General features: G+C 43.1%; 1 protein-coding gene across 1 annotated transcript in view; it reads left to right on the forward strand.

The window, feature by feature from the left end:
* LOC143926303 (cryptochrome-2-like) overlaps positions 1-13775 on the forward strand; it is a 109891-nt gene that overhangs the window by 14372 nt on the left and 81744 nt on the right. Inside the window, 5 exon segments of the mRNA XM_077450233.1 lie at positions 5347-5489; positions 7302-7327; positions 8038-8126; positions 8469-8609; positions 11416-11727. Of these exon segments, the coding sequence (XP_077306359.1) occupies positions 5347-5489; positions 7302-7327; positions 8038-8126; positions 8469-8609; positions 11416-11727 (711 nt within the window).

A 13775-nucleotide genomic window follows, 5' to 3' on the forward strand; every position in this document is an offset into this window, starting at 1 on the left:
ATGTTGGGGAAAAAAAGGCCTGGCTTACAGTCTCTGTTCTAATTCATCCCAAGGATGTTCTATCGGGTTGAGGTGCAGGCCAGTCAAGTTCCTCCACCCCAAACTGGCTCATTCATGTCTTTATGAACCTCGCTTTGTGCACTGGTCCCAATCATTTTAGTGGAGAGGGAATTATGGTGTGGTGGTGTTTTTAAGGGGTTGGGCTTGGCCCCTTAGTTCCAGTGAAGGGAACATCTAAGGCGTCAGCATACCAAGACATTTTAGACCATTTCATCTCATCAATTTGGGGACGGCCCCTTTATGTTCCAACATGACTGTGCACAAAGCAAGGTCCATGAAGACATGGATGAGAGAGTTTGGGCTGAAGGATCAATTAACTTAGTACATTCAGCCTGCCCACTAATGGTTTGAATCTCGGCCGGTTCTTGCTGAACCAGCCTAGATTCCAAACATGTATGGCCGTCCTTCGTCTTCCCTAAGGAGGGAGCAAACAGTTCGCAATCACCCAGCCTCCCTCAGCCACACAGGCAGTGTTCAGTTTCGATGAGTATGCTGAATCACACTTACATTCAGCCTGCCAATACACGGTTTAAATCTCGGCTGGTTCCTGCTAAACTGGCAGAGATTCAAACTGTGAATGGCTTGCCTAAAAAGATGGCCGTACGCTACCCAGATGAGCATTTTTCTGCAGCACATATGACCAAGTGTTTACATTCAGCTGTGACCACTCACCCTGTACACATCAATGTTTACATGTAATGACACATGGCGCAATTACCTGCGGTAAGGGACAAATAAGCAGCCCGGACATAAATTGTCTGTAAAGAATCGCTTGTCTCTCCCTAGCTGCATGTAATTGCTCCTTGAAGAGCCGTAGAGGTACAGACGGCTTCCATCTATAGCTAAATGTAACCACCAGGCTATGCCTGCCGCATAAATACTTCCGGAGGTGTATAGCCATGAACGGTCATGAGAATGATCCCTATGGCTAGTGATGGTGAACCTTGGCACCCCAGGTGTTTGGGAACTATATTTCCCATGATGCTCATGCACTCTGCAGTGTAGCTGAGCATCATGGGAAATGTAGTTCCAAAACATCTGGGGTGTCAAGGTTTGCATCACTGCCTTAGTCTGATCTACCATTTACAGTATCAATAAAGTCACTTCTGCTTATTTAAAGCAACCCGTCATAAGAATGTCAGTCACACCTCACTTGGCTCCTCTTGCAGTATTTTTTTAATAATTAATGAACTGACTGCATACAGTAATGTTTCCACCCAAAAAAAACAAGTTTTGTTTTTTGGGTGGAGACATGTACTGTATGCAGTCAGTGTATTGATTATTAAAAAAAAAAAAAAAAAAATACTGCAAAAGGAGTTGAGTTGAGTGGAGTGTGACAGATCTTCTCTTATATCTTTGATGAAGAGTGACTACAATGGTGAGCTTCTAGGATGTCCATTGAGGCCAGTCTAGAGCGGCGCTATGGCTCTGTGTATGTTTCCAACCCTGTCATAAGGTCTCTTCCACATGGAGCTGTCTAGTTGCAGTGTGTTCATATGCCCGACAGGGGCAGGTGCAGCACCCAAGCCCATGGCAAGCTTCAGCTGAACGCTGTGATACCCACATTTAGAGCCTTAAATGTCACACTAAACGACCAGGAGGGACGCACTTCACCTAAACGACCCACATTTGCACATTTGGGTTCTCTCTGTACCAAATGAAGCTATAGCCCACCTGTAAAAAAAAAAAAAGTCTACTTCTATACTTACGTTTCTGGCATGCAATGTCCTAAAACTTTGCTGTATCACAAGTACTTGGCCACCAATGGTATTCAACAGTTCCAGGTATCTTAAATACCTGCTCCCCCCCCCCTCCACATACATAAATACCCGCTCTCCCCTCGACGCATACATAAATGGCCGCTCTCCCCTCGACGCATACATAAATGCCCGCTCTCCCCCTCCACATACTGTGGTTCTTTATGCTGGTTCTTTCCTCTGGGCAGAGCTCTTTCCCTTCTCAAAGTTGTTCAGGTCTATATTTAGCACATTTTCTACAAGAGCCTTCAGGAACCTGCTGCTGTTCTAAAAATGATTACCGGTAAATGAAACGTGCTGAGCATTTATAATGGAAACAGCAGAATGCATTCTCTGAAGTAAAAAACCTTCTGCATGCAGCTCCCCTTCTTATACTTGCCAGCAGCTCTCTCCCTTCTCATTGGCTTGGAGATAGCAGCAGGAGACATTGGCTTCCACTGCAGACTATCACAGCCAGTCAGGAGAGGGCGGGCTGAGTGTGTGTACATAGGGCCAGCTCAGGAACGAGCAAGAACAAGTGTCCCTGTAGCAAAAGGCTTGCTATGAGGGCACTCGGCGGTGGAAGGAGGAGCCAGGAGTGCCGGCGGGGACATGAAAAGAGGAGGATCGGGGCTACTTTGTGCAATACTATTACACAGAGCAGGTAAGTATAAAATGTTTGTTTAAAAAAACATAAAAATTAAACACTTTGATACCTACTTTAATGTTCAACTCCTGGTTTCTCTTCCAAGCTGCCCTCAGTCTTCTGGGTGAATGGCGCCCAGCCTTCTCCCAAGCGAAAAACTGAAGACAACATGTGATTGAGTGCTTTCATAGGCAGCCCTTCACAGTGGCGCCCTGCCTGCACATTGATGCAAAGATGACTTTGCATTAGTACCCATTGCTGGAAAAGATATGACCAGCTTATAGTGATCTGGAAAAGGGGCTGTATATAAATCAAAGAAAGGCATAGGACTTTGGCGGGGGGGGAGGGGGCTTTGGCATTTATAGTGTTGGATGGGAGATGGGAGGAAGTACTGAGGGCTGAGTGGGGAGATTCTGATGTTTGGCTTTAAATTGGAGTTATGGAAAAGAAGGATTGTACAGTGTAGAGAAAAAAGTAAAAAAAAGTACACAGAAAAACTATAGTAGTGGCATTCAAGAATTGTGCTGCAGTGATCTACTAAATCCTCACATAAACAATACTAAAGTCATTCTAAAGCCCAAGCGTTTTTTTTTATTTTTTTTTTACTTTAATGCATTCCTTCCATTAAGGTAAAAAATGTTTAGGTTAAAATATTCCCCCCCCACCCCAAAAATACTTTCCTGAGCCTGATCTCAGTCCAGCACTGTGCACAAGAGCAGCTCCTCTCCTCTCCTCTGGCTTTACAGCTGGGTACGCACTGCGCATGCGCGAGCCGCACTGTAACTGGCCAGGCAATCATCTGACACCTGTGACGTGTCTCAGATGATTGCCGGGGGGGGGAGAGAGGTGGGAGCTGGATCCCTCTAAAAAGAGGTTATCCACTCCCCCCCCCCCCCCCCCCCAAAAAATGGCATGCCAAATGTGGCATGTCAGGGGGTCGCCTTCCGTTTAAAGTGGAAGTTCCATTTTTCGGAGGAACTCCGCTTTAAGACTTTACAATCCCTTTAAACAGTTTGGGCTTGTTTGCCTTTCGGTAGTCTCTGAAAAGTAATCTCCGCTGAATCGTGGTACAGGAACGGCTGACGGGCATTCAGGAGGCCATACTCCTACCTCCGGAATGCCCTATTTCTATTCCTATTTTTATATTATTATTATTATTACGGTATTATTATTATTATTATTATTATTATTTATTTATTTATTTTTTTTTATTTTTTTTTTGACAGCCGAACAAGTTTTTGGAATGGAATTGCCATGCTGCAACTGTTTCCTAATGTTTGGCTCATGGTTGTGGCACAGCTCGGTTCACTTGAATAGGTCACATTATCCAAAGGTACTGCTCGACTGTGTGATAAGGGATATAGTAAATGACGCAGCCACTTTGTGTAAAGCGCTGTCGGGTCATCATTGAACTACAGGGTTGGTTTGCTGAAGGTAAATAGACTGTGCATTTTTGCAAGTGCAATTGCTCCAGAGCTTTGGAAATGATGGGGTAACTCTGCTGACTTCCATCATCCAATCATGTGCAAGCAAAAATGTTGTTTTTTTTTTTTTTTTTTTTTTCTTTGCATGTAATTGAGTATTATTTGTAAAGTCAAGCTTTACCTAATTTACTAAGCTCTGGAGAAACTCCAGAGTGCAATTGCACTTGCAAAAGTGCACAATTGATTTGCCTTCAGTAAATCAACCCCTATGAGTCTAATGCCGCGTACACTCGATCGGATCTTCCGATGGGAAATGTTTGATGTGAGCTTGTTGTAGGAAAGTCCGATTGTGTGTAGGCTCCTTTGAACATTTGCTGTCGGAATTTCCTCACACATGTTTGAGAGCAAGTTCTCAAATTTTACGGCAACAAAACTTGTTGTCGGAAAGTCCGATTGTGTGTACACAAGTCCGTCGCACAAAAGTTCACGCATGCTTGGAATTAAGCAGAAGGTTATTGAACTTCCTTTTTCTCGGCTCGTCGCGTTGTATGTCACCACGTTCTTGACGTTCGGAACTTCCGATAACATTTCTGTGACCGTGTGTACGCAAGACAAGTTTGAGGCAACATCCTTTGGGAAAAAAATCCACCGTTTTTATTGTCAGAAAATACGATCGTCTGTACAGGACATTAGCCTTGGGCTCCTCATTCTGTTTTTGCAGCTCAGTAAATCGGAGCGCCTGGAAGGGATTTTGCCCAAAAATAAGGCGTAAGAAGATTAGGAGTATAAAATAAATGTACACATATTTAGAAACAGCATTTGGGTTTTAACTTGAATACCAAGCTGAAGTCTTAAGGCGTCTTAAGTCAAGCATTCCAAACGTTGGCATGTTATCCTGGCACAGGTACTGCTGTGCTGTCTCCATTTATTTGTGTATTATGCGGACTGAGACCTACATAATCCTTTAAGAAAAACTATAAATTTTTGGGCAGATGCCAGCAGGTTACATAATGTGATACTTGGCTAGACAAGCAGTTATGCAGATCCACTTCTCAATATATTGCATACCAGACACTTTTTTGGGGGGCACCGAAAGTAAGCCTGGTGCAAAGATGACTCCATTGGGAGCACAGCACCGTTATCATAGCTTCAGTAGTGTTTTGTGACTCAAAACCTTTTACTAGTCAAAATGAATACCAGGCAAAGAGGTAAACATGCCACTGAAATACATTTATGGAAGCTGTTATCTGCCAAAGGATTTTCATTTGTTCATCCAGTACTGGTATTTACACAGCCCTGCTGCACAGCATATCCCTGTCTGGTAGGGCATTAAACCTAATTTGTTCTCTGCTGCAGTAGTGTAATACTTGCAGGTCAGCTTGGGACCATTACAATGGTAAATTTGTGGAATGCAGATGTACTTTTTAAATTTTCACACACTTAAGTCATTCTTATAGGCTCTCATCTTGATATTTTGCAGGAATGGGGTGTGACCCGGCTAACGTTTTAGTACGATTCTGAACCGTTTGGGAAAGAGCGAGATGCAGCCATCATGAAACTGGCCAAGGAAGCTGATGTAGAAGTCATTGTGGAGAGCTCTCATACCCTGTATGACTTGGACAAGTAAGTCATGATAATAGTGTGTGTCTCCCTCCATACTGTATCTGTCCAATTAATGAACCTTTAGTGTAAAAGCAGTGGTGTCGAGCTCTATTTCATCACATGCTGCATCAGCATTATGGATGGTCGTCCTTAGAGGGCCAGTTGTATCTGTAAGACAAGGTGTCCAGATCACCCCCCCCCCCCCATCCATCATCAGAAGTCCGTCTCCTTCACTCCTTTACATCACAGTGCACCCCCCCCCCCCTTCCTTAAAAATAGCGCATGTAAAGCGCCTCTCCTTTTACTCCAGTGTGCAAGACTTACTGATTTCACACTGGAGCGGTGCGCTGGCAGGACGCTTAAAAAAAAGTCCTGCAAGCAGAATCTTTGAGGCACTTTAGGAGCGGTGTAAACACTGCTCCTAAAGCGCCACCGAAGCGTCAGCAAAGCATCGCTTTTGGCCGCTAGCGGGGTTTAGAAGTGCCCCTACTAGCAGCCGAAAAGCGCTGCTAAAACTACGGTATCGCCAACGCATCAGTGGGAAAGTGCCCCAATAGTTTTGCAATATATGCAGCAACATCCACACACTTAGTATCCCAACATTGGAGGTGATTTATTCTTCCAAAGCAAATATACGTTTGTACACTGGTACTGACTAGTATTCTTTTCTTTTCCCTCAATTTCTCTTACTCAGCTAATGTGACCCCAGTGCTGACCGAGAAGGGCAGGGGAGGGACAAACTGTGCAGGGGCCTGACGTCCTCCTTATCAACCATTGACCTCATTGGTTGTTAGGACACTGGCAGCTGGAAGGTTGTAATGGTGCACAATGAAAACATTTTGGATTTGTGTAACTAAAATGCAGGCTTAATCAACCCTCTTCCTTGTGTACAATTTTTGGGCAATTTTTTGTCATTTTGCCAAGGCACCCCTGATGAGACCTGAAGGCACCCCAGTTGAAAAAGGCTGGTCTAAACAGTCCTGTGGACATTAGGTGGTAAGCTTGCCCATTAGAGCCCCTTTCACACAGGGCACAAGGCAGACTCCATTACGATCAGCAGGGGATCTGTCTGCTGACTCCCTGCTGATTCGTGCAGATCCGACAGATGACAGGTCCGTGTCTTCTCAGTTTATGCAGAGCAGGCATGGACTGAGCTCGCTCTATGGACCAGTGAGTGTATATGGACTCCGCTGTCCGTATACACCAGGGGTAGGCAACCTCGACCCTCCAGCTGTTTTGAAACCACAAGTTCCACAAGACATTGCAAGACTCTAATAAACACAGGCATGACTCCTAGAGGCATGATGGGATTTGTAGTTTCACCACAGCTGGAGGGCCGAGGTCTAGCAGCCAATCACTAGGCCCAAGCATCATCACATGACCAGGGGAATGAAATCGCAACTACTCCGGTTAATGTCTGATACTAGGATGCAGCTTGGACCACTACTATACTGCCTTGCTTTTGGCTATGCCAGGCATTGTTTACTTTTATTTTTGTTCCTGGCTGCCATGTTCCAGATATATGAATATGTGTTGTCATTGAGGATGTGTTTGATTTCTAGATTGGCTTTACTGTGTCTCTGCTTGTATGATTGGTAAGAGCCATTAGACTGTAAGTTCCTCTACGGCAGGGAGAGGTGTATAGAGATCTATGTACTATATAACGCACTGCAGTTTGTCACTGCTATAGTAATATGGAAAATAATGACTGACCTGAATTCATCAGGTTCAGGGGAGCAGTCTGTGGTCTAGGACCAGACTGGTACCAGATCAGATCATTTGCCCCATTTGCCAGGTTTGTGATGCAATAATTAATTTCTTCCTACTGCACAGCCAGCAATCACAACTCCTGGACAGAGGTTCATGGTGAGCAATATAACGTCCTACTCATACTAAGATGTGAAAAGCTATGTAGTACAGAAAAGCAACATATGAGAATATTCATGAGTGCCCTTTAAAGTTGGATTTGTAATGCTTTTAGGCCTAATTACACGGGGTAAAAATGGGCGGATCAACCGCACTTTCACCTGTGTGCTTTTTAGAGTGGTGGTAGGGACTGCCGCTGTGTGAACCTAGACTTTGCCTTCTAACACTAGCAGAAATGAAAATGGCCATAGAGGTTCTTTAGAAATATTGTTACATATTCTAATTATATGGCCCGAGTTGTTCTGTTTTAGTTCACCATACGACACAGCCCGGAAACCCGAGCTCTCTCAACGAGAGACTTATGGACTTTAGTTATGATAAGTTGAACTCGGAAGTTCTGCAATTCACTTCTTTTACCCCTTTGTTGGGATTTTTCATATATTTTTTGATTTGATTCGATTTTGATATATATATATATATATATATATATATATATATATATATATATATATATATATAATTTTGTAACCGTCTCGGTGTTTACCTAATTTGTCTGTCCGAATTACTTTGCAAATAAATTCTTTTGTTAAATATTGTTATATATTTGCTAATACTTTGTTTTCTATTTTGTTGCGTACAATGTACGATTAAATATACAAAGGTTAATATCAGTATTATAAATCTTTTGTCTATGTTGTCTCAGGTTTCCCGCGGGACAATCCAGGAGCAGCAGTGTGGCCCGGAGGTGAAACGGAAGCCTTGGCCCGCCTTGACAGACACTTGGAGCGAAAGGTGCGTGTGATAGGATGAATTTTGTGTGCTTTTTATCCCTCACACATCAGCTGGCCGACTGTTGAATGTCCATGGTGACCTAGTTGTTAGCCCTGGTGTGCCGGGTTTAGTTCTTACAACTCTTGCCAGGGTCCCATTTGTTGCATATGGTTTGTGTATTCTCTGTGTTTGGGTACGTTGCTTTTTCAATGCTAAAGTTTCCTATAGAAATATTGTGATATGCTGATTGGCTACCATCCATTTTGACTTGGCATGTGTCCCTCTCTGGATAGGGGAGCTTTCATTTCTGGTGTCATTTGGTGTTATTTGTTTGAGTACTTAAATTATCTGTGTCTGTTGCAGGCTTGGGTGGCCCATTATGAAAGACCCAGGATGAATGCCAACTCTTTACTGGCAAGCCCTACGGGTCTCAGCCCTTACCTGCGCTTCGGCTGTCTTTCCTGCCGACTCTTCTACTATCGGTTACGGGAACTCTATCAGAAGGTAAGTCAAACTGTCAGATGATGTCTTCAATACATTGTTTCCCTGATCACAGTTTGTCAGTCAGTAAAAAAAAATCTGTAGGTGAGGTGGACTCTGTACTTAGTGCTTCCATTGCCAAATGCTTTACTGTGATTTTAAAGTGATTTTAAAGTCCCTATTTTTTTTTTTTTTTTTTTTTTTTAAATAACAAACATGTTATACTTACCTCCTCTGTGCAGTTGGGTCCCTCTTTGCTGTTCCTGGCCCCTCCCTCCTGTTGAGTGCCCCCACAGCAAGCTGCTTGCTATGGGGGCACCTGAGCCGAGTCACAGAAGGGGTTTTTTTTTTTTTTTACCTTCATGCACAGAAGGTAAAAAACCTTGAACCTTTGTAACCACTTTAATTTGTTAAAGATTCTGGACTACTTCCTATTCTGCTTGTTGCATGTTTTGTGCATTTTCTAGCAAAGCACTTATTCCTTGGGGATAGGATTGTACAATAAGACACAAGATACTGCAGCTGCACCGTATGGTAAAGCAGATATATGTATATTGTCTGTCATTAAACACCTTAGAAAATCGGTGTGACAACAAAGTCCTCTACAACCCAACCCCATCAGAGTTGGTGTACACACAGCAGAGTTTCCTGAGAGCTAGCATTACTAAATTAGTGCAAAAAGCAATGCTTGCCATCCCTGCCCCTATTCTCTAATGTACGGTATATTAATACCTGTACAAGTTACTGGTTAGTAGGCATTGCTTAATTTTTGTAGGGGCGGGACTGAGATTGTGAGACGTTTTATTTTTATTTTTTGTAAGTATTTTACTGATTTATTTATTTTTAAAATAGAGAACTCTCATGAACCAATATATAATCAAAAATGCAGTGTAAAATTACAGTGTAGAAAACCTCTTAGGAATAGTCAGCGGTATAACCTAGAATGGGTATTTCTCAGCACATGCAACAATATCCACTCTTGATCTCGAATTTTACTAGCACTTTCACTGTCATTTCTGCCCCTCGAGTCATACATTTTGTTCTAATAATAAGCCGCATAAATACTGCTTCCCTCGCCACCCCTATTGTAATAAAGGGTTAATCTTTTTATCTTTCTTATTTAACAGGTTCCTTTGTTGAACCTTTCTGATAATTGGATGTAGTCCAATAATTCAAACCACTCAAAATTTGTATAATTATTAAGGAAATTTACTTAGTTTGGTTTAAAGTGGTTGTAAAGGCAGAAGGTTTTTTTTTAAAATCTTAATGCATTCTGTGCATTAAGATAAAAAGCCTTCTGTGTGCAGCAGCCTCTCTCAGCCCCCCAATACTTACCTGAGACCCATCTCTTTCCAGCAATGTTGCACCAGACACTCGGTTAGCCGGGAATTCCCTCCTCATTGACCGAGACAGCATTGTGGCGCCATTGACAGCAGCAGGAGTCAAAGTCAGCCTGCCAATCAGGAGAGAAAGGAGGCAGGCCGCGGCTCCATGTCTGAATGGACACAGGGAGCTGTGACTCAGCTCGTGTGCCCCTATAGCAAGCTGCTACAGTCACTTTTAAAAATGTATTAAAATGATGATAAAATAGATAAATACAGCATCATTCAAGTCTACTGGAGTCTGTAATTTAATTTCAAATTCCTGGAAGTGACAGTCCTCTCTTCCCAGGCACTCTGTCCAAGCCATGGTTAAAATTAACTAGTCTGTCTTATTTATAGATCTATATCAGGGTAGATAAAAAACAATGATTTAAAAAAAAAAAAATCTGATTTAATAATAATTTAATAGTTAATTTAATTTATTCAGCATGAAATGTAGCTTAGTTATGTAGCATGAGGCTGTATATTCTGCAATATTTACATTTTTGGTAAACTTTCAATGAATCCAAGCTCTGCAAGCTGAGATATCATGCACTGCATCGGTGCATTCACACAACTTCACAGTAACCACGAGATATAAACAAAGTTCAGGAATATTCCTTTATCGCATTGTTTTGCAAATCTATGTACACTACAAACTGTATGATTGATCGGTTCGGATATCGCCGTTTTATTAACCTGACAACTCATTACTCTAAATGGGGAAACCTTCATTTTGTTTGCAATATTAAAGATTCTAACTACCAGCAAGAATAAGTCCTTACAGGTAAAGAGCACCTGTCATTTCATATTCATCATGGCAGCGCCTGTTAATGGGCATCCACTTACCCGCTGCCGCCACGTCCCTCACCTTGTTGTGTCACCGCCGCATCATCAGCTGTCCCATTAAAGCGAATGGGACTGTCGGTGAGTCAACAGCGGGTCAGAGAAGGAGCCGCTGCTGGACAGAGATGACAGTTGAGCTTTAAAAATTATCTCTCTCTCTCTCTCTCTCGTATTATAGGTTAAATCTCTCTCGTATTATAGGTTAAATCTCTCTCGTATTATAGGTTAATAGTCATTGATTTCTAAGAAACTTGGAGGTATTTTGTATAATACTAAATTATGATAGCTTACAGATTCTCTCTATATCATAGATAGATATAGAGAATCTGTAAGCTATCATAGTTTAGTATTATACAAAATACCTCTAAGTTTCTTATAAATCAATGACTATTAACCTATAATACACTCATGTAGTTTTCTACATGACATGTAAGTATGTCCGTGTAATTAGTCTGGTGGGTAGGATTATTCTATTGGCCATCATTTTTACCTGCCTTCTGTCTTTCCACTGTTGTAAACAGTGGTCAGGGATCATGGGATATGTAGTCCAATAAAAAAGGATGAAATTGTGCCAATAACAAAGGAGGAAACTCATATGGTGTGTTTTTTTTTTTCCACAACAGGTGAAGAAAAATAGCCCCCCACCTCTCTCCCTCTTCGGTCAGCTCTTATGGAGAGAGTTTTTCTATACGGCAGCTACCAACAACCCCAAGTTCGACCAAATGAAAGGGAATCCAATCTGTGTACAGATCCCATGGGACAAGAACCCTGAGGCACTGGCAAAGTGGACAGAAGGAAAGACTGGCTTCCCCTGGATTGATGCCATCATGACACAGTTGAGGCAGGAGGGCTGGATACACCACCTGGCGAGGCATGCCGTTGCCTGTTTCTTGACCCGAGGTGACCTGTGGAATAGCTGGGAGTGCGGGGTTAAGGTGAGATAGATGCGGTTTTTAGAATAATAATCAGCAACTTGGAGCACCAGTCAAAACTGGGCTTGCCTGGGTCCAAATCCTCAGAATTCGTCAATGGCTGAGAGATCATCTGAAGCCATGTGCATTATTGTCTGATATTTAACATGGTGGAAACTGTCTGACCTCACCTGATCTCTGAAATAAGCCGACCTATCTGGTTAGACCCAGGCAAAAGCTTGAAGCGCAGCTATAAACTAACTTTTCCTTCAACAGTCCCTGTGCCTCGTCAGCTCTGGTCTTCATCTATCTTCATTGGCCGGCACGGGATGATGGAATTCCTGTGCATGGCTTGAACTGAGCTTGGACAGCTCAGTTTACATGAAGGAGAAGACCATAAGCAGGCAGGTAGGTGTATATTATCGCAGAAGAGACATTACAGGTGCCAGCCTGCTTGTAGTTAGTGACAGCGGAATTTTAGTTTCAGGAAAGGGAGGAATGTCACTTGAACTGAGAGGGTGCTGGTGAGCACTTTCGTAGTCCATTGATCTTTCTGCTCTCGGATAACTGCCTGCCCTTATGGAAGGTATGGGCAGACTGCTATGCTGACAGTCAGCTGATTGTGGGTGCCATTCTGTGCAAGCTCCTTAGAAAAAAAAATAATAATAATAAATGCATTTTGTACCTGCAAAAGTGCATTTATAATTATTATTTATTTTTATTTGTTTCAAAAGCTGTACTTATCACATTTAAACCCAAGAGCAAAAATGTAATATATTGCAGCCTACCAGTCCTTGCTTTTTCTTTTTCAAACTTTTCTTCCCCCCTTTGTTTTTATGTGGAGATCTGCCAGCAGCACACTTCTGAAACCCGGTGACAACACTTAGTTGCTAAAATGATATATTTATGGAGGAGCTGCATTGTCACTCTATGACTGCAAGTGTGTAGGGACTAAAGAATATATAATGCACACACACACCTTCTTAGTGTTTGTTTATATACACTTTATACTTTGAAAAAGGATTAGGAATCTTGACATGCCTTGCATTTGTTTTGTCTTTTTTATCTCTTTGTTAAATAAAGTGTTACTAAATCCAGTAATATGAAAATAATTCACCCCCCCCCCCCCCCACTGTGCCCACAGCTTATAAATCTTCTTTTTAAATTTAAAATACTGCCACTATATATACCTTTTTGGCTGATCTGTATACCACGGTCAGTGATAAACTGCACAGTTTCTCCAGTGCTGAGAATTCAGGAAGGAGGAGATTTCCACTACAGCCTGTATACACACCCGCATGTGTGATGCCAAAATCATGTGACCTGGCTAGCGCAGAGAATAAGTAATTATTCTCTCCAGCATAAAAGACACAACTGAGCATGTGCAGGTTGGCTACTCTGCCTGCTTTAGCTGTTTGTTCGTAGATAGACAGTGCAGGAGGGGGAGGATCTGTGCATACAGGATAGAACAGCCTTTTTTACACAATGCAGAGGATCAACCCCTTAAGTTCCACTGGTGAGTCTAACAAGAATGCTTTATATAGACCGGGGGGGGGGGCGCAACAGGGCAATTGACGAGAAATTTTGTTGCGGGTGAGTGAGCGGGCGCCTCGAAGGGCGGGCCAGTGGGCAGGTGAGTGGGCGGCGGGCGGGGGAAGCAGAGAGATGATATCTCTCACCGCCCTGCATCCCTGCAGGTCCTCCCTCGCTGGCAGCAGAGAGATTACATCATCTCTCTGCTGCCTGACTTCAGTCTGGGACACGGGAAGTGACAGTCCACACTGTGTGGCAAATGACAATCCTCAACGTGTTGTAGTTGAAGTGGCAAGTGACAATCCGCAACTTGTGGCAAGTGACAATCCGCAACCTCTGGCAGGTGACGTGGCAAGTGACATTCTGCAATAGGGATGCAAGGGATCGTCACCGATCTGTGATCCGAACGGGTCACCCTGTTCGGATCAGCACACGCTGTGATCCGCGGAGTGCTCCGTGGCCTCAGCCTTAGGAAAGGATGCGGCTTCGGCCTAGCTCCGGAGAGGCGGCCATCTTTGTACACCCGGCAACCGTTTACA

This window comes from Lithobates pipiens, unplaced genomic scaffold (assembly GCF_037356315.1).
Source record: "Lithobates pipiens isolate NorthernLeopardFrog02 unplaced genomic scaffold, aLitPip1_a1.2 Scaffold_10, whole genome shotgun sequence".
Lineage (NCBI taxonomy): Eukaryota > Metazoa > Chordata > Amphibia > Anura > Ranidae > Lithobates > Lithobates pipiens.